Raw genomic sequence first — 21,638 nt, 5'->3', positions numbered from 1 at the left:
CCGTAGCACCGGTGGACAGACCACACCCTCCTCAACATACTTGCTTACTGTGGCATCTCCCAGTTGAGCTGATATCTCTAGCACCTGATCATATGAGATACTCATACCATGTTCATGCAGCATTTCAAACAGACTTCTCTTCCTTGTTTTGGCGAACACAGACATACCAATGTATACTGGGAATGGAGTTTCTCTGTCTTTTGAATACCTGTGGGCAGCTGCTCCCTCTTTGTACCAGGAGAAGCACTTGTACTGCAACAGTTGCGACTTTCATTTAACATTCTGGGGGAATGTTGTATGATTAAGGCCGAGGGGTTATCCTTTTACCACCTGAATCCTAGACATAGTACACATTTATGTATGGGATACAACTAGGTTCAGGTAACCTACACCTAGCCCGATCATTCATTCAGTGCTATTTAAGTCCTGTGTGATCGGTACACCTTCCAGGTAAGCATTCATGAACAAGTCCTGCCCCTCTTACCCTTGGCTCGGCTCTCCCGCGCTGGCACAACCTGTCAATTCAGATGCGGCTATCTAACTACATAAATGACTAGCTAATGAGGGGCTGTTAGACAGCATTTGGGACACTAAACTTAGCTATACTATTACTACTAGTCAAGAACTACAGTCTAAGTAAAACTAGATCAGCTGACACTGAACCCCATGCTGAGTTCCACAGCAGTGAAGTCACCAGTGTGCCCTGGTTGTGTAATGACGTTCACTCTATTAAACAAAACCTTCCTTAACACATTACATTGATATCTGACAGAAATGGTGGCCATCTTGAAAATGGTCGCCATCTTGAATTTTTGAGTGGCACACAACTTTTTCCATGAGAATGTTCCTTTAAGAACATTTGTACCAGTCTTGATGATAGCATCACCATTTGATAAATTGATGTAAGGATTTAAGAGAAATGGTGGCCATCTTGAAAAATGGTTGTCATCTTGATTTTTTTTCAGGGACAAGCACTGTTCTCCAAAAAAACATTCTTAAGAGAGTATTTTCTTTAAAAATGTTATGCCTACATCACAGTTTGAACGATTGACATAATGAGCATTTGACAGAAATAGCGGCCATATTGAAAAAAATTTGAATTTTTGGGTGGCCAACGACTTTTTCCCAAAAAGTGACCCTTAGAGAGTATTTGTGCCAAATTTCATGCTTTTATACCAAAGTGAACGATTTTCTTGAAATGTGCAATTAATCTGCTGCACTATTTACACAGAACAGCAATTTATTTTAATTTAAAGAGTTATATTTATTTCAGTTATGCATTGATGTTGAGATTTTTTTCATTTAAGAATTAAAAAAAATAAAAATGTCATTTTCACCATAAAAGATGGCCTGTAGCAGATTTATTTTCAGAATATTAGCCTTGCATCGTATAGAGAATTGTACTGTCTGCAGAATGTTGAACATTTGCACAGTGTTGTATTTTCACAGCTCAGTGTGAGTAAATATTGTAGTCCTTCAGGGGCCTGTACTATGAAGCAGGATTTGGGCTTAGCGAGGTAACTTAAGCGTTAACTCTGGGTTTTCCGTCCTACGACGCTGGTTCACTTCTTACGGGGGTAGATTGCCATGGTAACTTACGCTGTGGTGCTAACCTGCTCCGGAGCAGGTTATGTTCCTGATAAGAGATCAACGTGGAGAAACACACCGCCGACTGACCAATCAGCTGTCTTGGTGCGCGGATATAAAAAAAAAGAAGCTCGGTGGATCGTGAGAGGGTCTCATAGGAGAACTATAGAGTGTACAGAGACCGGCAAAACCCTTTTGTCTGTGTCTGACGATGTTTTATATGAGAGATACAGATTCTCATTGGAGGGAAAGACTTTTCTGTGTCAGCGTGCAGCCTACTTACCACTTTGAATTATGTTTTTATATTTATTTGATTTGCTCCCAAGTCCGTTTTACACCGCCGGTATTGCAGCTGAAAGATTGAGGCTGATATTGTCATAAACCACGTTATAAGAATACATCCAAGTAACACATTCATAATTTTAAAGTTATATGTTTGGCCTTTTATTGCGGAAGGACATCGTAAGAGTTAAAGGGACGAGAGAGAGCGACGACATGATTTAAAAGACGGCCGAAGGGCGGATTCGAACCGGGACCGCTGCAAGGAGCCTCGTAACATGGGGCGGTAACTCTACCACTAAGCTATGAGCGAAGTTAAGGTTATCATTTAATCAGTCAGATCTAGTAGTGCCCTTATGATGGGGTAGTCATATTATACTACTACTAATACTATTAATATGACTTCCACATTCACACAGTCGGTGAGTTTTTGCCAGCTGAAACTGTTGCTTTTGCCTGTATTATATGTTTAACTTCTTCTTATTTCTGTATGATTATGGTTCGCTCCTCGTACATGAAATACGCCGCTCCGCTGCCGTGATCCATGTATGTGATTGGTCAAATGCTGCAAACGCCGCCTCTTTCATGTGCACACGCTCATAGCTGGACAGGTAAACCCTGGGTTGAGTTAACGAGTTGATAACCAGCTTCGTGTGACCGCTTATCTCCGATTGCCTTTGTTAGGGTTACTTAAGATGGATCTCTGAAAGATATCCTGGGTATGTTGAACTTGCTTCGTAGTACAGGCCCCAGTATTGGACTTAAAGATAGTTGCAAGCTTGTATGAGTAGAGTTATTGAGGTAGGTATTTAAAGTTTAAATGGGTCGGTTGGGTTCTGGACGTCCCGTTACAGAAATGGCACTTGGTTGGCGTCGCTGGTGCCTGGTTGGGGGGCCCAGTGTGATATCTTTCATGGGGCCCAAAATCCCTGGTGGCGCCCCTGCTCGGAGCAGCAGCATTTGTAGAGAGTGCTTGGACACAAGGTATCTCACACAGGGGGCATGTAACTCAGCAATTGCAATAAAGCCTTATTTTAGGTCAACTCAATGATTTCCTATTGAAGAAGCTTCCTTCTGTTTTGCAGCCTCTACCTCTGCTGTCTCTGTGTTATCATCATCATTCTTTTTATCTCCCATACCTCTTCCGAAAAAACTCTAAAGTGACATTTGTTTTCATTCATTTTTTAACAGTTTTTTCCCCCTATTTAACTAATTTGCCACACAGACTTCAGAGGTCAATGGTGATGACACTTGACCCGACAAACCCCACATTCAGGTGTGTTGTGGGCATGACAGGGGTGAGGAAAGGTCACAGACTGACCGTGCAAAGTTCAATGCAATGACCACACAAATAGCCTATCATGTTATTATGTTTGTTATTCAGATTTGATTTAATTGTTTAATTATTTTTAATTCATTGTGGTATGACATTATGTCGTCACTGTCCAGTAGCAAATGCTTTGCTGGCCGGTGCCAGTCCATTGTGTGAGTAGGCCAAGGAAGCAGAAACAGGCCTTCCAGCTTATACATAGCACAATCAGTCACTACCAGAAGGCTGATAAATACAGTCATTTATAGATAATAATTTTGGGGCAGCTAACAGTTTGGCCAAGTAGATTTCTCACCCATTTGCCTGATTGGACAAAAGATTAACATTGAACCCTGATAACGGGAATGACTAAATTGTTTAATTATGACCAAAGCTTTCTTCATCATTCTGAGTCAGTTAATGATGTATTCAACTTCATGGGACATGAATCAGATGGCATACCTTAGTAGCTGAAGGATGAACATTGTTAATCCTTTCACCAAACAGTGTTTTCCATTCAGCTTGCTCCATATTTGTCTCTTCTCGTGTCTACCTTAGGCATCATCCGTACAGCAATGTCCAACACGGACCGGGAGACCAGGGATCACTACGCTGTGGTGATCCAGGCCAAAGACATGGCGGGCTCGGTCGGAGGACTATCTGGATCTACGACTGTTAACATCACCATCACTGATGTCAATGACAACCCACCGAAGTTCCTACAGAGTAAGTGATTGTTTTTATGTACATTTACATTTAGGTCATTTAGCAGATGCTTTTGTCCAAAGCGACTTACAATAAGTACATTTGTCAAAAGAAGGAAACAAAGAAACCACATGTAGCAGCTTTCATGACATAACATGCAGATCAAAGTATTAACACAGGTATTAAAACAGGTGGAATTAAAACTCATGGTAGTGAATGCTCTACCATGTAGTAATAAGAGGGATCTTTGCCATATTGATCAATATCTATGGGTATAGTAGGTTAAAACAGAAAGCAAGGGGGGGAATTCAAATAAGATAATAAAATAAATAAATTAAGTAATAAAAGTAAGACTAATACTCATAGTAAAAAAAGATAATAGTGCTAAAAACGTCTTTAAAATACAAATCCATCATACAAATTGAATACATATTGAAAAAATGACAAACAATAGAAACAAAAGTGGGAAGTGTTTAAGGTGTTTCTTAAAGCTAGCAATTGTCTGATATGTGCTGAGAGTTTGTTCCAAACCATTGGTGCATAGAAGCAGAAAGCTTCTTCTTTTAAGAATATTTACATCTCAAATATAACACACACAACGCAAGGTTATGTTTTTTATTCCAAAGGACTGAAGGCACACTGCATATTTCTGCATGAGACTCATTCATGTAAAGAGGACTCTACTTTTTGGAAAAACCAGTGAGGTGACAAAATTATTTTTTCTCGTGGTAGTAAAAGCTTTCCCATGTAGTAATAACTTAAGACTAGAGGGATCACTTGGGTCATTCTCACAAAATCAATGATATACTATGGCCATGATGTTTTTGAAATAAAAGTCATAATTTAGTATAACAAAAAAAAAACACTCTATTATAGATAATGTCATGGTCTTTCTTGGACAGTGTGTCATTTACACTTAAAAGTTCATTTTTATTGTATTTTAACACGTTTTAAGCAATGCGTTTTAAGCAATGCGTCCACCCTAACTCCAATGGATCTTTGATTGAATTTTAGACTGAAAAAACTCAAACAAAATCACTGAAACAAAATGCATATTGTTCCTCATGTCTTGTGGTTAAATAAAACATTGAGCATAATACAACTTAATCTTCAAATTCAATTTTTTTTGTGAAAAAACACAGCGTCCGTGCATGCAGTTCTCATCCTCCGCAACATTTTTCATGTTCTTGTAAAGGCTACAATATTTTTTAAATGAAGTTTAATTCTCCCATGATTCATCACAAAGAAGAGAAGCTACAAGATGGATACCAGGTAGGCTAAGTCTCTTCAAATTTTCACAAAATGAAAACATCCCACTTCACTGTATGCGACAAAATTGATTCTCATTACCGCAACATGAAATATTACTTGTTTGAAATTTTTTTTTTTTAACAGTATTTTATCAATATGATGGTGAATAAGTTCCTAGCATGAACCATGAACATTTTTTTGCTAAGTCATAATGGCTTCTTCATTGTTAGCAAAACCCCTCATCCTCCGCAACACCCATCTCATACACCGCTACAATGTGATGCCTGTTGCGGTAGAGAGAATCCCTGTTGCGGTAGTGATCATTTGCCCTTATTTGAGTGAATTATTGTTTTTTTTACTATTAATATGAAGTGTGTTTTATTTTACATCTTATTTTACATATAAAGAGTAACTAAACCCCACAGTTTCGGCCTCTAGCACGAGAAAAATGTTATCCATCATGTTATTAAATGTAAGCTTCATTAGTCAAGTCCAATTGGTTGTTTTACATTGCCCTCTCACTTTCTGTGCATTTGTTGGGGTATTATAAGGCTGGACCAGAATATTGAACTATTCAGATTTTCATTAATTAATACAATTTGTATTAACATAAGACACGCCCCTTCCTCTCCACAGACTACAGAGCAGTTGGTTTGGGAGGAGGGGGGAGTGGGGTTCAGTTACTCTACCTAAACTACCCAAACCCTTTTGGATATCACTGACACAGTAATGTAGATCAATTGCATTTTCCCTGAAAGTGAATGAAGACAAAATGAAGAGCTAGGCATTATTTCAGTTTTTATGTTCATTCTATGGCTAAATATACCACACAATTCCCTTATTGTGAAGCAGTGTGCAGCATTAATTGTATGAAAGGTTCGACATAATATAAATATAACATATTAACTTGATATTTTGCTGAATTGTATTGCAGGATTAAGGCTAGTGTAAAAAAGAAAGCTGCAGCTAATGCTAGGTTAAAAAAGCATCGAGACAGGATTTACAGCAACCCAGAACTCCTGGAGGAGTACAGGCGTAAGGAAAGAGAAAGGTCAGGAGTCAGAGATGAAAAAGAGATTTCAGCAGGTCTTGTCATGCACAACTGTTGTTGACGTGTTATCCATCATGTTATTAAGCTTCATTAGTCAAGTCCAATTGGTTGTTTTACTTTGCCCTCTCACTTACTGTGCATTTGTTGGGGTATTATAAGGCTGGACCAGAATATTCAACTATTCAGATTTTCATTCATTCATTGAATTTTCAGTTTTCAACTTTCCATTTCAGCTCAGTGTGAGAGTCAACACCCTCACCCCTGCTGCTGAGTATTCAAATGCTCACTGTTGATTGGTACAGAAGCTAAACAAATTATATTCTGGACAGCCCTTGTATTATTTAAATCAATTAGTCAAACAACATTACATTGTTGCTATTCTATGTTCTGATCATGTGTATTGCACTTTCAGGTATCAGAGAAGAAAACAAAATGGAATGAAAAAAACGGAAGACCTGACAGTAAAACAACATGAAAAGAAAAAAAAACAATGGAGAGAAAATTCGAGAAGGTACTATGCTAAAACAAAAGCACAAAGTGCAATCTTGAATTTGACCCCCCCTTCTAGCAATGAGTCCGATGCTGTAGAGGTACAAGATGTGCAGGTAGCACCGCACCCCATACAACTGCCATTCAACTGCCCAACTGCAGTGCAGACCTCCACCCCTAAAGCAGGCAGAAAAAGGAAGGCAACAATCACTTCACTAAGGTCAAAATTAAGCAAGCCCAAAGAGGAGCTTAAAATAAAGACAAGAGAAATTGGTAATCTCAAGAAAAAAATGAAAAGGCTGCAAGAAAAAGCAAAAGGACCACCCCGTAGCACCTGTGAGAAGAGAGTCACCCACCAGAAAGACGCCAAGACCCTGCCTAACAACAGCCAGAGACGGCTGATGAGAAATTTAGTAAGTCGTTTCCTGCACCAGGATGACAACTCAACCGTCATAAATGGCAAAACTGGCGAGGCCCGCAAAAAAGGACAGGTATTGAAGAGGGCATTGAATGGCACAATGGATAGACTCCACACTAAATTTCTCAGACAGTATCCACGGCACAAACTGTCCAGGGCACAGTTCTGTAGACTAAAGCCCTTCTGGATCATTAAACCCAAAGTTTCACAAAGAGAAACATGTGCTTGTAAGACCCATGAGAATTTTGGCTTTAAGATCAAGAAGCTTCACCAGCTTGGTATTATTGCAACCTCTTCTACAACTCAGGTAGTTGAGTCTTGTGTCTGCAGTACAAGCAACATGGAATGCATGTACAGACAGTGCATTAAATGTCGAGAAAAAACCCTCCCTACAGCCATTGATCCGTCAACCAAGGGAAACATCATTTCCTGGGACGAGTGGGTCACCCAAACACATCCAATGGTGAAAAAAGGAAGAGATGATGCATTGGAGGAGCTCCAAGTCAAAAACACCGTACTTGAGAAGAAGCACACATCTATAGAAAAACTTGCTGACCTCGCTAAAGATAATATTGACAAATTTGCCATTCATGTGTACAACATCCAGCAGCAGTTTCAGAGGCTTAAGTCACTAAGAGACAGCCTGACTGAGAAGGATGTGGTTGTCCACATAGATTACAGTGAAAACTACAGCTGCAAGTACAGTCGGGAAGTCAAAGACACCCACTTTGGTGGGGGGAACCAGCAAGTGACATTACATACTGGGGTCAAATACCTGAGTGGGGGACGTGTGGAGTGTCTTGCCTCCTTGTCAGCGTGCCTGAAGCATGATGCCGTTGCAACATGGGCTCATCTTGATCCTGTGCTGAAGACTATCCGAGAGGAGCATCCAGCAGTCAGGCATATTCATTTTATTTCAGATGGACCAACCTCCCAGTACCGCAACAAAACAGCGTTTTATCTGGCTTCAACAGTGCCTTTCATGAGGGGGTTTCAATATGTCACTTGGAACTTCACAGAGGTGTCACATGGCAAGGGAGCCCCTGATGGGGTAGGGGGTGCCCTCAAGGACCTAGCAGACAGGACTGTGGCTTATGGTACCAACATTCCAGATGCTAACATGACTAAACTATGACGAAGCTATATGACTAAACTATTATAAATGCGATCCTATAACCATTATACACTCGAACACACCATCTCGCCATTATGGTCAAAGCTGATCTCAAAAAGTACATTTCACATCATCATCACGTAACATGGCACATTTACAGTATAACCGAACGTACGTCCAAGGTCGTTTACGCAGGATTCGGACATTCCTCACAAAGGATGCAACGCAACTCCTGGTCCAAGTACTGGTTCATCTCCCGCCTTGACTACTGCAACTCTCTCCTGGCTGGACTCCCGGCCTCGGCGACTAAACCATTGCAGCGTATCCAGAACGCTGCAGCACGCCTTATCTTCAATCTACCCAAATTCTCCCATGTCACCCCCCTCCTCCGTGACCTCCACTGGCTCCCTGTTGCAGCACACATCCAATTCAAGACGATGGTACTGGCCTTCAGGGCCATCAATAGAACGGCACCCATCTACCTTCAAACACTGGTCAAACCACACGCCCCGAAGCGAGCACTTCGCTCCTCTACTTCAGCTGGCCGGCTGGTACCACCATCGCTGAATTAAAAAAAATCTCGCTCAGCAAAGTCCAGACTCTTCTCTGTTCTGGCGCCTCAGTGGTGGAATGAACTCCCGACCAATGTCAGGACAGCAGAGTAATTTGCAATCTTCCGAAAAAGGCTCAAGACTCACCTGTTCAGACTTCACCTCAACTCTACATAGCATGACCCACTAACCCCCCCCCCCCCAAAAAAAACCTTACCTATAGCACTTTGATCATAGCACTGTTGTTCTTAAAGTATCTTTGCTGAACAGCTACTACTTTACTCAGACGAGGACCTAACACTTGTTCTATTTTTAGCTCTTCATCGGCAATGATATGTTGTGGTTTCTTTGTTTCCTTCTTTTGACAAATGTACTTATTGTAAGCCGCTATGGACAAAAGCGTCTGCTAAATGACCTAAATGTAAATGTAAACTGAATCTTGTCTATCTAAAATAAAGACATATTCAGCAACTGCATAGCTTATTTCTCGAATAAAATGTTTATTAGAAACACATTTCGGTGAACTATTGTCGTAAAATACGTTTTCCAAATGAGCCGCCCTTGTTGGTCTGTTTGAAATCCGGGAGCAGACAGGACAGCTGTGAAAGCGATCGTCCAATCAGGTGCAGCCATGAAGTGTGGGCGTGATTGTATGAAGGAGAGCGCCTGTCAATCATCCTCCTAGTAGTAGCCCACCAAGCGTGCAATACTGGCAAGCTGTAAACGTTGTTTACCGTGATATGGCAGCTGCGGAGCACCTAGTATTTTATAGGTTCAAATAGACATAAAATCTGGTTTAATTCTACTGGTAGTCTGTTTTGCTCAAATAGAAATAGGGGCCTGTCTCTTATTCTGGCCTCCTTCCAATAAAGGCCTAGGCCGCGATACGCTTGAGTAAATAAAAGCCCGGGCCTATATTAGAGGATTTACGGTAGATTCTCTCTTGATATATCGAGGTGACTGGGAGATGATTCATTTTAGCTCTGGCCACTTGAGAGCAGTAGAGATCTACGTAACTTTTGTGGATGAATCACATTTTCTTAACTTCGAACTTCTGGGTCGCAGAAGCACTGGATTTAAACAGAATGTCATAATTATCATGTGTGGGGCGGTCGGTGGCGCAGTGGATAAGCCTGATCTCCGCGCTTATCACTGCGCGGAGATCAGTGGTTCGACTCCCGGCCCGGCAATCTCTTTCGTGCATGTCTTCCCCCTCTATCTCCCCTTTCCACACTGTCTCTCTCTGCATAAATCAATAAAAATAAAAAGGCTTGCATGGCACTCCAGCCATAAAAAATAATCTTAAAAAAATAATAATTATCATGTGTTACGTACATATCTAGACTATAATTTTGAAGCATCAATGATCACTTTCTTAGCTTTGCTCCAAACATGGTCTTGACTGACTTTAAGCTGTTAACTCAAGAGAATAACATCTGCCCCCCTTATCTGCATGTGTGATTTAGGAGGCAGGGAGGGCAGTTGCCGAGTTCGCTTATGCTATAGCTAGCGCGAGTCAATGGTTCTTAGATAGACAAGCATTAAAAATGTCTTGCCCACTCCACAGTGCACCCGAGGCAAATCCATTAAAACACTAGACTGTCGATGTACATATGTGTGTTGATAGAATAATATTTTAAACAAAACTAACCTCGCATCACATGAATCATCCATTTTTTGAGGGACTAGTTTCTCAGCAGCAGCGGAACTTTACTTTGCTCCGTTGGACTCAAAACTCTAAGACGCGCAGCCCGAAATACTGCCCGTAAATAGGCAATCGAACCGGGCCAAACTGTCGGCACTTATACCCCCAAGGCTGTCTGAAAAGCCCTCGGAGCTCACACAAACACCGGGCAGCACACGGCCACGCGAAGCCACAATTACGCACCGCGAACCTGGTCCGTCCGGAGAACCGTAAACTCTTGGACGCGTTGCGGGGATTCCCTCCGGTAAATAGACACATAAACACCGCCGAATATTCGGGCCTCGTGCCCTCAGAGCTGGGTGAAAAGCCCTTGGTCCTCACTCAAACACGCAATCCAGTCGGTAAACACGCGGCTCAACACCGCCGAACTCTCTGCACTTGTGCCCCCAAGGCTGTCTGAAAAGCCCTTGGAGCTCACTCCCGTGCGAAGACACAATTACGCACCACGAAGCCGGACCTCTGCGCCGTCCATAGACCCATGAACCCTTGGACGCGTTGCGGGGGATTCCCTCCTGGCACCACCAGTCTCCATTTGTTCGGTCCTGGTTCTCAGCTCCAGCAGGGGCTATCTCGGTCTCCACAGACGCTCGTTCACGTTCACTTTGAGCATCCCTCTCTCGCAATTCTTCCTCTGTATATTCAGGCTCGTACAGGTACGGTTGGGATTGGGTGGGAAAAAACTCCTCATCAGAGTCTTCAAAAGTTTCAGTAAATTCTCCAAAAGTGGCCATTTCTGTGAGATTGAAGAAACTAGCACTGCAGGCTACTCTGCGTCTGTAGCAATGACAGCAGGTAAACAAACTATTATAGAACCGGTAACTTATAAGTGCTAGGTGATATCACTCCGCCGCTGCCATAGCCTACTAGGAAGTATGACACGCTGCTGCTGCTGCTGCTGCTGCTGCTGCTGAGACATAAATCCTTAAAAATGCAAGGTTGGTTTTATTTCAAACATTCTATCAACACATATGTTCACATAGACTTGCTTCCGGCTTTCCTACAGTGCAGACGCTTTTCCTCTTTACTCTCACCCCTGCCTGCGATTTTCTGCTATTTTTTGCTATCTGCTTCTCCTCAATAAGAAACAAAGAGCAGCAGCTCCTGGATACTTACAAAACCAGTGGGATTATATTTTCTTTGAGATAAAACAGGCATTTTTCAATATTTTGACGACTTCCTCAATGCTACGCGAGGAGGCCTACCAAACAAGATAAGCCTGAGCCTGCTAAAGGTAATTAGCAGAAGATGCCTCCCTTCTCTACGGAAGATTACCATAAACTCCTACAGAAGATTTTACTGCTGGAAACAAAAATGAATCGGTTAGAAGTAAATGTAGAAGTGAATGGACTTTGTGGGAACAACACCACTCTAGCACTGACTCAAAACAGTGGACAGGAGCATGCTAGAACCCAGCTAAGTAGCAATAATGAAGCTATGAAGAAACGGGAGGATCCTGTACATGGTAATAAATCTACCAGCAATAATCCTCCCTGGAACACACTTGGTGCAAAGCCAAAGAGAAGACCATCTCCCTGTGACATGGGAGAACGGATAACTGGCAGGACCCAGCGCCCCGATATCTGTGATCTGACCTGCTGGCCTGCGTTACCATCTCCATCCAGGCACAGCGCCTCCTCAACCCCCCTGCCTCGTAGGACACAGCAGCGGACAGCTGGGGAGAGGAGAGCTACCAAGAAACCTCCCCAGCAGACAACTGTTCAACTAAAGAACAGGTTTGCTCCACTGCTGCAGGACCATGGATCCCCCTCTGATTGCCTGGATAACTCCCCACCACCACGCAGCAGGGTAAGACCTGCTAACTTAAAGCCACAGAGAAAGCTAACGACAGGGCCTGAAAATCTGATTGTGGGTGACTTTTCTGTAAAAGATATGAAAAGCAGTAATAACATCAAAGTACTCTGCTTTCCGAAGGATACGGTGTCTGATTTGGAAAAAAGAATCCTGGAAATTGTGGCTGCACACCCTTCTGTGAAAAATATCATTCTGCACATTGGATTTAATGACATTGAAAAACAACAATCAAGAGAGTTGAGAGAGGACTTCAACAAACTCTTTGAAACAGTCAGCTCTGTGAATGCTGAGGTTTTCATCAGTGGCCCTCTGCCCCCGACCGGGAGAGGAGCGGAGACATTCAGTAGACTGTTTTGGCTCAACAAATGGCTCTCAACTGCATCTCTTGAGAGGAACCAACAAAGAGGGAAGACGAAACACAGATTATCAGAAACGTAGAAGGAGGACTGAATGTAGATCCCTCCCCCACCCCCCCCAAATCTCCATCCAGGTCTTCGTCATTCTCCCTCCCTCCAATAAACCTCTCTCCCCTCCTCCCCCTTGGAATTCCATGAGCTACCCCCACCTACCCTCCGATCTACTCAGATTATCAGAAACTTCGAAGGAGGACTGAATGTGGATCCCTCCCCCACCCCCCCCAAATCCCAATCCAGGTCTTCGTCATTCTCCCTCCCTCCAATAAACCTGTCTCTCCCCTCCTCCCCCTTGGAATTCCAGGAGCTACCCCCACCTACCCCCCGCCCTACTCAGACCCCCTCTCCCAAGGCTGCAACTAAGTCACCAAAACCCAGGACCCCCTCTTCCAAGACTGCAACTAAGTTGCCAAAACCGAGGCGATCTCCCCCTCAGCGTCAACATCCACCTCCAGCAGTTCATCCCAGCTGTGACGCTGATCACTCCCCCGCCTTATGGCCACCCCCTCCCCACCCTGACAGCAGCTCTGAATATTACTGAGACAGAAAAGGGTTCAGCAGTAGACCGCATTATCAGCTGGACCCAAGGTCGCCTACATCAAAATATGGCACCTTCTGCATTCCTGTTGTGACTACTAAGAGAGTAAACATTGGGAAACATGAACACACAGCTAACCTAAACAATCTCATTCCTGTTCTCTCAAAATCAAAGTCAACCTCAAAGCCTGTCAACACCATCAGGATGGGTCTGCTAAATGTTAGGTCTCTTAATAACAAATCATTTTTAGTCAATGATTTTATTTCCACTTCTAAACTTGATTTTATGTTTTTAACTGAAACATGGCTAGAACAAAATAACAGTGCAAGCATTCTGATCGAGACAGCACCCCCCAACTATAATTTTATTGATGTTTGTAGATCTGGGAAAAGAGGTGGAGGGGTTGCTGCTATATTTAAAAATACATTTCAGGGGAAACAGATGTCACTTGGTGTTTTTCCATCATTCGAATATCGTTGTGCTGTGTTGAAATGCTCTCCCAGAGTTCTCCTGTTAATTATTTACAGGCCACCTAAATATTCATCAAATTTTTTTGATGATTTTACTGAATTATTGTCTAGCATCTCCACTGTTTTTGACTGCCTAGTTATAACTGGTGACTTTAATTTTCATATTGATGATTTGAATGACAAGGGTGCAAAATAACTGTGTTAAAGTGCGAGAGAAACATTCTTCTCCAATATCATAAACAACAACACTAATAAGGCGAAAACCCTATTTGCAACTGTTGACAGACTGACCAACCCCCCAACACAAATACCAGCTAAACTCCATTCCACGCAGAAATGCAATGAGTTTGCATTCTTTTATACTAATAAAATTGAAGGCATCAGACGCGCCATCAATATCTCAAACAAAAAAGTTGGATCACCACCCTGTTCAGGCAAAAGTAACACAGCAATGATGGCAAGGTTTAATGCCATAGCCTCTAAAACTCTAGTGGAAACGGTGACAAATCTAAAATCATCCACCTGCTGCCTTGATGCTTTACCTACCAACTTTTTTAAGAATGTTTTTGACTGCCTATCAATAGACGTATTGCAAATAGTTAATAACTCCATTCAATCAGGCAATTTCCCAAAGGCCTTCAAAACTGCAGTCATTAAACCTCTTCTAAAAAAGCGGAGCCTAGATGCCTCTATTATCAACAACTACAGATGAATTTCAAATCTACCCTTCATAAGTAAAATAATTGAGAAAGTTGTCCTCCAACAACTAAATCACTTACTGGCTTCAACTGGCTGCCACAACAACTTCCAGTCAGGATTTCGACCTTTTCATAGCACCGAGACGGCCCTTATTAAAGTTGTAAATGACATCCGTCTTAACACAGACTCTGGCAAAACTTCAATATTAATGCTATTAGACCTCAGTGCTGCATTTGACACTGTCGACCACTCAATACTTTTGGACAGGTTGGAAAACTGGGTGGGGCTCTCAGGCACAGTCTTAAACTGGCTCAAGTCATATCTACAAGATAGGAACTATTTTGTTTCCATTGGCGACTTTGTATCAGAACCTACCAATGTAACGTGTGGAGTCCCCCAAGGTTCAATCTTGGGGCCGACTTTATGCAACATCTTCATGCTCCCACTAGGACAAATCATGCAAAATAATAACATTGACCACCATTGCCACTGCATGAAAAGTGGGATTTTCGTCAGTTAGCGGCCCTGTAAATTGACGTGGAAGTTCAGGTTTACGACTGCAAACGGCAATTTGCAGGAAACACCGAAAACTGACGTAAATTGCCGGGAATTGACGTGGGCCTTGCTTGGCAGTTGTCCCCCCATGACCCCCCTCCCCGTAATCCTAGGGGAGGCTTTAACATGTAAATGAAAATGCTGTGAGCTATACAAATGCAAATCAGGGTAGCAGGGGGAGTTTTCCCCCAGGTGACATTTTTCTGAAAGGTGTTAACTTCAGTTCATCTTCATTCAAAGATATAACTTAATTTCATCTTCATTCAAAGATACACAAAACAATTTGCTTCAACAATTACTTTTAAACAGGCTTTGCCCCAAAGGTAAAATGTACATTCATGCAAACAACATCACAGTCTCCTAGAGCTCAACCACTGTGCATAGTGGCATGACTACAGTGACCCTTTCTGTGCTTAAATGCACAGTGGATGTGTTAACCACACATCTCCCAGCAATGCGCTCAACAGGCAGAAATGATGCTGGGTATGACGTGTCTGTTCCCTGCAAGCTCCAAACTTCTATTGGCTTTCCATAAAAATGTCTGTCCGGATGGGGATGAAGCCAGGAAACTTGCGCAGTAACATGTTTAAATGCAGTACCTTTTGACACAACATTAACAACTATAAACTGCTTTATAATGGCTGGTCGTAGTTCTGCTAGAGGGTCAAGGATGGGTTCATAGATCATAGATCTCGGCTGTGTTCGAAATGCCATACTAACGTCCTACTCGTACTTAATTGTGACGTAAATTTGAGTACGTAGTGCGTTCACATACAATAGTATGTGAATTTGTGCATGCGAGAAATGCCCGGATGTATACTGCATTGGCAAGAATTTCTGAGTACAGCGGACCTTGCTAAATCTACTCAACTTCCCAAAATGCATTGCGGCTCGTCTGACTTCACAAGTTTTGGATAATGGCGGACGACTGCGGTGATTCTGGCGACAGCCCGACACAAACCGCGTACACATGTAAGTATACTGTAACATGACTTTTACGTTTCCAGCTGACTTTTAAATCGTATTGATAATGAACGTTACTTTATTGTTGTTGGAATTGTACGTTAACGTTACGAATCGAAGGTCCTTCCAGCCGGCTAGCCTACTGACGCTAATTTACCATTTAGGGGTTAGCGAGCGCAAGCGAAGCGGAAAATGTGCCGTTTTTACCGACGTTAACTAATAATATAGTGCTTATGTTAAACCGTGGTTATATATTTACTAACGGTGATTAATAACGCCGTGCACCGTTGTCCGCTAAAGGGACGGCAGACACCGGGCGCCTCATTCAGTGGGGGGAACGATGACGAGACGTTCACCGGCAGGAGGGATGCTGCTCTGAGAGGCTTCACTTAAGAAAATGTGGTTTAAATGTTATAATTCTTATATCCAGGACTGCTGGAGACTCTCAGGATGTCCCAGGACTGCTGGAGACTCTCAGGATGATTGCGGTAAGAATATGTTCGGTGACTGCTAGCTAAGCTAAAATTTGCAAAGCAAGCCCAAGCTAAAAGTAGCTTAAAAGCTAATAGTCCAAGCTAAAAGTAGCATAGTAGCCTTGTAAAAGAACAAGAGAGAGGAACCAGTGTAACGTTAAGTTGCTTTGTTAAGTGTATGTTGGTCTTTTACAGGAAGCAGTACGCCGTCTTCACAACTCGGAGACGAATTGTAGGCGCTACGAACCGGAGTAAGGGTACGATTTAAAGAATATGCTTTCATTCTGCTGTGTAAGGAAATAGATGCGTTAACAGTAGATACCGATCTTAACTGTATTCATACCACTCATTTAATTGTTTTCCAGCTGCCTGTAAGACATTCTATGAAACGGTACGCAGGAGCTTCAGACACACACAGCCTGATCTCGCATCGCAGGCGGAAGCTGTGAAGACGTCAGCTCAGAGACTTATTAGATCCGTTTTTGGTCAATGTGACCAAACCTACCTAAACCTATTTTTCAGGTGCATTAATAGATGTTTTGTGTCCATGCGCAGTGCATCGCGCAGTACTGATTGTCTTTATTGATTGTTTTACAGCTGCTGGAAGCGAGACGGAGTGTGCTTGCTGGCGATGAGGCGGACCGTTGGAAGTGCGCCACCACAGACATGATGTCTGATGAGGAGGACGGCGTCGTTGGCGGGGTGTCTGGATGGATTGTGCGACCTCCATCCTCTCGTAGCCAGGAGCTCACCGAGCTCTGTGCGACTCTACAGTCGCGATTAGAGAAGACTCCCAAGTACAGGGCCACGCACCGCAGGCGGCTGTAAAATTGACCAAATTCGGACAGAATGTCGCCAGTTCATTTGTTTGTTGTGTGGGCAAATTTGTACAGTTGTGTGTTGTGTTGTCAATAAAGCTCTTTCTTTGAATACTTCCTCCTGGCAATTTTTCCTTTCCTCAATTAATTCATTCATATTTATATTTATAAATATATAAATAAATAAATATAAATGTGTGTATGTATAAATATACATATATATATATAAACATATGTATATATATATATATATATGTGTGTATGTATGTATATATATATATGTATATATATATATATATATAGTGATAGATCTGCTAACCAATCACTAGTGATTATTCTTGTTTAAAAGACCCAGTGTGACCAATAGTAACACATCTGCCAACGGGGGTGGGGTTTACATTTATAATGACTCATCAGGTTGACCAATAGTGACAGATCTACCAACGTGGGTTGGCTTTACATTTATAATGACCAGATCTGCCAACCAATCACGAGCGATTATACTTGTTTAAAACTAGTGGTTTCATCCAATCCTGAGTGAGGATATTCAAGCCATCTCTGGCCAGGCGGGGTTTCGCCGCTATTCATATGCTAATTAGAGCCTTCGCTGTGGTTCGTTTCCGACAATTTTCGGCACAGACGAACGCGGCGTTCGCAGCCTGTAAATTGTCGTTAACTCCCGAAAATTAGGGAGATTTTCGGGCGTTTACAGGGACGAAAATCCGACTTTTCATGCAGTGTGCTATGCCGATGACACCCAAATCTATGTAGCACTATCACCAAACGACTATCGCCCCATAGATCTTCTGTGCCAGTGCATTGAGCAAGTCAAAGACTGGATGTGCCAAAACTTCCTACAACTAAATGAGGACAAAACTGAGATAATTGTTTTTGGTGCTAAAAAAGAAAGGTTTAAAGTAATTCAACACAGAGAGTGACTCTGTCCCTGAAAACCTCAAACAAAGCCAGAAATCTTGGGGTTATTATGGATTCTGATTTACATTTCGACAGTCACATTAAATCAGTAACAAAATCAGCCTACTATCACCTAAAAAATGTAGCAAGACTTAGAGGGCTCATGTCAGCTCAAGACTTAGAAAAACTTGTACATGCCTTTATTACTAGTAGGCTAGACTACTGTAATGGTCTCCTTGCAGGTCTTCCGAAAAAAACTGTCAGGCAGCTACAGCTTGTTCAGAACGCTGCTGCTAGAGTTCTTACAAAGACCAAAAAATGTGAGCACATTACAACAATTCTTAAATCCTTACAGTGGCTCCCTGTATGTCAGAGGATTGATTTCAAAATCCTCCTGCTCACATATAAATCACTACATGGTCTAGGGCCGAAGTATATCACTGATATGCTCCCACTAAATAAGCCTTTAAGACCACTAAGATCTTCTGAGACCAATCTGTAAGTGATTCCCAGAGTAAACAACAATCACGGGAGAGCATCATTTAGTCACTATGCAACAAATAGCTGGAATAAACTTCCTGAAGATGGAAGACTTGCCCCAACTCTGACCACTTTTAAAACTAGACTGAAAACTTTTATGTTCACCATAGCTTTCTGCTAAATCTTTTAATGTCTGCACTGTTTTTAATTATTGCAAATATGTTTTTATTCTCCTTTTCTTTCTGTAATGCATTTTTAATTTTGCCTTTATTTTCTTTTAATTCTTCTATTTTTTTTCCACTTTGTTGTATGATGTGAAGCACTTTGAGTCTGCCTTGTGTATGAAATAGGGATTGACCAATTATCGGCCGGCCTGGTTTTTTTTCACCGATAACCGATATAATTAATGAATGTATTTTAAAACGCGCTCCTTTGGCTCTGATGCAGCTGTCTCTGCCTGTAGTCACCACTCTCTTGGTTGTGTAACAATGTCCCGCCCACATCTCTCATTGATTGGTTACTTGGCACAAGTGAGTCAGTGACAGCCAATCAATCAACACTGAAGCCTCTACATGCAGTGCCACAGACACGGAGGAGAGGACTGCTCCGGTGAGCCAGCAGAAAAGGTAAGGCAGTGACAGTCGAAGTTTCAAAGCCCTCTAGGATGAAGTTTTATAAAATACCACAACGATTAAACTGTTCACAACTTCAACACGGGGTAGGCTATTTAATGATGGCCCACCGCTACATTATAATTGCTGCGACAGCTTTAGAGCTGGGGCCAGACGCACAATAATAATAGGAGACCCTTATGGTTATCATTACTTTGTGGGAATAATTCATCTCCTAACGTGTCTCACCCCGTGGGGCGGCTCCCGGTTTATCAATAAACAACACCTGAGGTGATTATAGCCTCTAAGTTTAACACCACACGCTAACGTGTCCTTGTTTGTTTTCAATCGCATCTCCCTCAGCGCTCATGCTCTCACTACACTATGATCACACAGAATAGATGTTAAATATTCGTCTTTTTGCCGGTCCCTCGTAAAGTCCAGGGAAATGATGGGCCATTTCAATGAGTCAGGCAGAGAGCACACGTCGAGTTTTTTTCAATCAATAAAGTTACCGTCGCGTCTACAACTCACGTGTGTAAAGTAGCCTTTATTGTTTGCATTTACAATTGCAAAGTGCCTTATTCTTATTTACGTAATATGACATACTGTTCTAAGCAGAAGAGTGTACATTTAATGTTCTGAGATTCCGAATATGACTTAATTTCTCTAAATATATAAATAAATATAATAATAAATAAGGAACTATAAGTGAAAAACTCCAGTAAGCACTGAAAGTTGTGTCTTTATTTACTCATTATGCTGTTTTATGTAAAATTTTAATCTGAAAAGTAACTATTAAATCCATAAAATGAATGTAGTGAGCCAAGGTTCCGGCCAGCCTCTTTATTGGTTTGCTCTTAATCAGGCTGGATCAGATGTAGCCTACCTGAGAGGGAGAGAACATAAGACATCTGTGAAAAGCGACGGTCGCCTTTTCCCCGAGCCTACCGGGTTTCCCTGAAGACACACACAGAACGTCACCATTGCCACACTACATTTCCCAGCATGCACACATATCAGCTGCCGTCGCGGCGGCGTTACACCCCTGGAATAGCGACCAATGCAGTCGGCTAGGCACTCGGACTTAAACAACCACAACACACGTCAGTTCAGTTAACAGCATTTATTTTACAAAACAACACAGCGAACAGGGAAACACTGATTCCGCTCCATAATTCACTCCGTAACAATACATTTCCTCGAGAACAAACACACCCGACTACTCACATTCTTCCGGTCCGTCCGCATACTGGGAGGGGAATGGCCAAGGGGGGGCATTTTCCGAAAGTGAGCCTGGCTTACCTTTGAATGGCTGGTTTGTTTCATTTGACAATTCAATAGTCTGTTCATTTTTTTGGTTCTTTTGTATTATGTTTTTGCACCTTGCACCTGCAAAATAAACTTCATCACTTTTTCACCGAAATTCCGTGAGCTGCCTCCTGCTTCAAGCATTTCATCACCATTTTTACCTCCTGGTTGTGTGCCGTCCCGTATGTGAGTTGGGGGTGCAGAACCTCTTTCTAACAACATCATTATTAAATGTTATTCAGGGGCACCTATATGTGCTGTGAGGGTGTATGGGGCGGCTGGCTGGAAGAATTGATGGATGGCAATACTGTATTTTATTTTATTTTATTTTATCTATTTCTGTAACTGACATGATGGCAAATTGTATGTTCTGTGTATTTGTTGAAAAACAATAAAATTTGTTCAAAAAAAAAAAAAAAAATTAAATGTTATTCATGTAGGCTATCGGCTTGGTTATTAATAATCGGTATCGGTATCGGCCCTGAAAAATCCATATCGGTCGATCCCTAGTATGAAATGTGCCATACAAATAAAGTTGCCTTGCCTTGCCTTGCCTACATCGATAGTCTGCCGTTACAATGGATTTGCCTCTGGTGCACTGTGGAGTGGGCAAGACTGTTTTTAATGCCATGCTAGCTAAGAACGATTGACTTGCGCTAGCCATAGCATAAGCGAACTCGGCAACTAGAAGAACTGAATGAAATTTCTTGAAAACGTCTCCTTACGTCTCAAACACACCGGCTCACTTGGGAAAATAGGTCTTATGTACAAAATTCTGAACTATCCCTTTAACCTGATCAGGGCTCTCTGTGAAACAAAGGTGTTGTTACTTTCTGGCATTTCACACAGCACTTAGAAAACATTTCAACATGAACAATTTCGCCTCCCTCCAAAGCCCCACCCTCTTATCCCTGCCTGACCTCTGGCGCTCCCTCCTCCTCCAACAATGCATGCGGTGAATGTGAGATGCGCAAGTAAAATGGGTCAATGGAGTCAGATACACAGCCAGGTTTGTATACACTACCAGTGAAGTTAGCGCTGATGCTAACGCTAGCGTGCGAATAAAATGATTGGCCAGACTTTTATCATATGATAATTAAATATTGATTGAGTTTCAACAC

General features: G+C 42.2%; 1 protein-coding gene across 1 annotated transcript in view; it reads left to right on the top strand.

Annotated features, from left to right (window-relative positions):
* The window catches only part of LOC311012482 (cadherin-18-like), a gene marked incomplete at its 5' end in the record, with an annotated part of 195,881 nt that overhangs the window by 85,758 nt on the left and 88,485 nt on the right, over window positions 1-21,638 (top strand). The window contains one exon of the mRNA XM_084007943.1: window positions 3,734-3,901. Within this exon, the coding sequence (XP_083864069.1) occupies window positions 3,734-3,901 (168 nt within the window). The remainder of the gene's footprint in view (window positions 1-3,733; window positions 3,902-21,638) is intronic.

This window comes from Eutrigla gurnardus, assembly GCF_963514095.1.
Source record: "Eutrigla gurnardus genome assembly, chromosome: 4".
Taxonomy (NCBI): Eukaryota; Metazoa; Chordata; class Actinopteri; order Perciformes; family Triglidae; genus Eutrigla; species Eutrigla gurnardus.
Note: the sequence above shows the minus strand (reverse complement) of the source record. Positions and strands in the feature narration are given on the sequence as shown.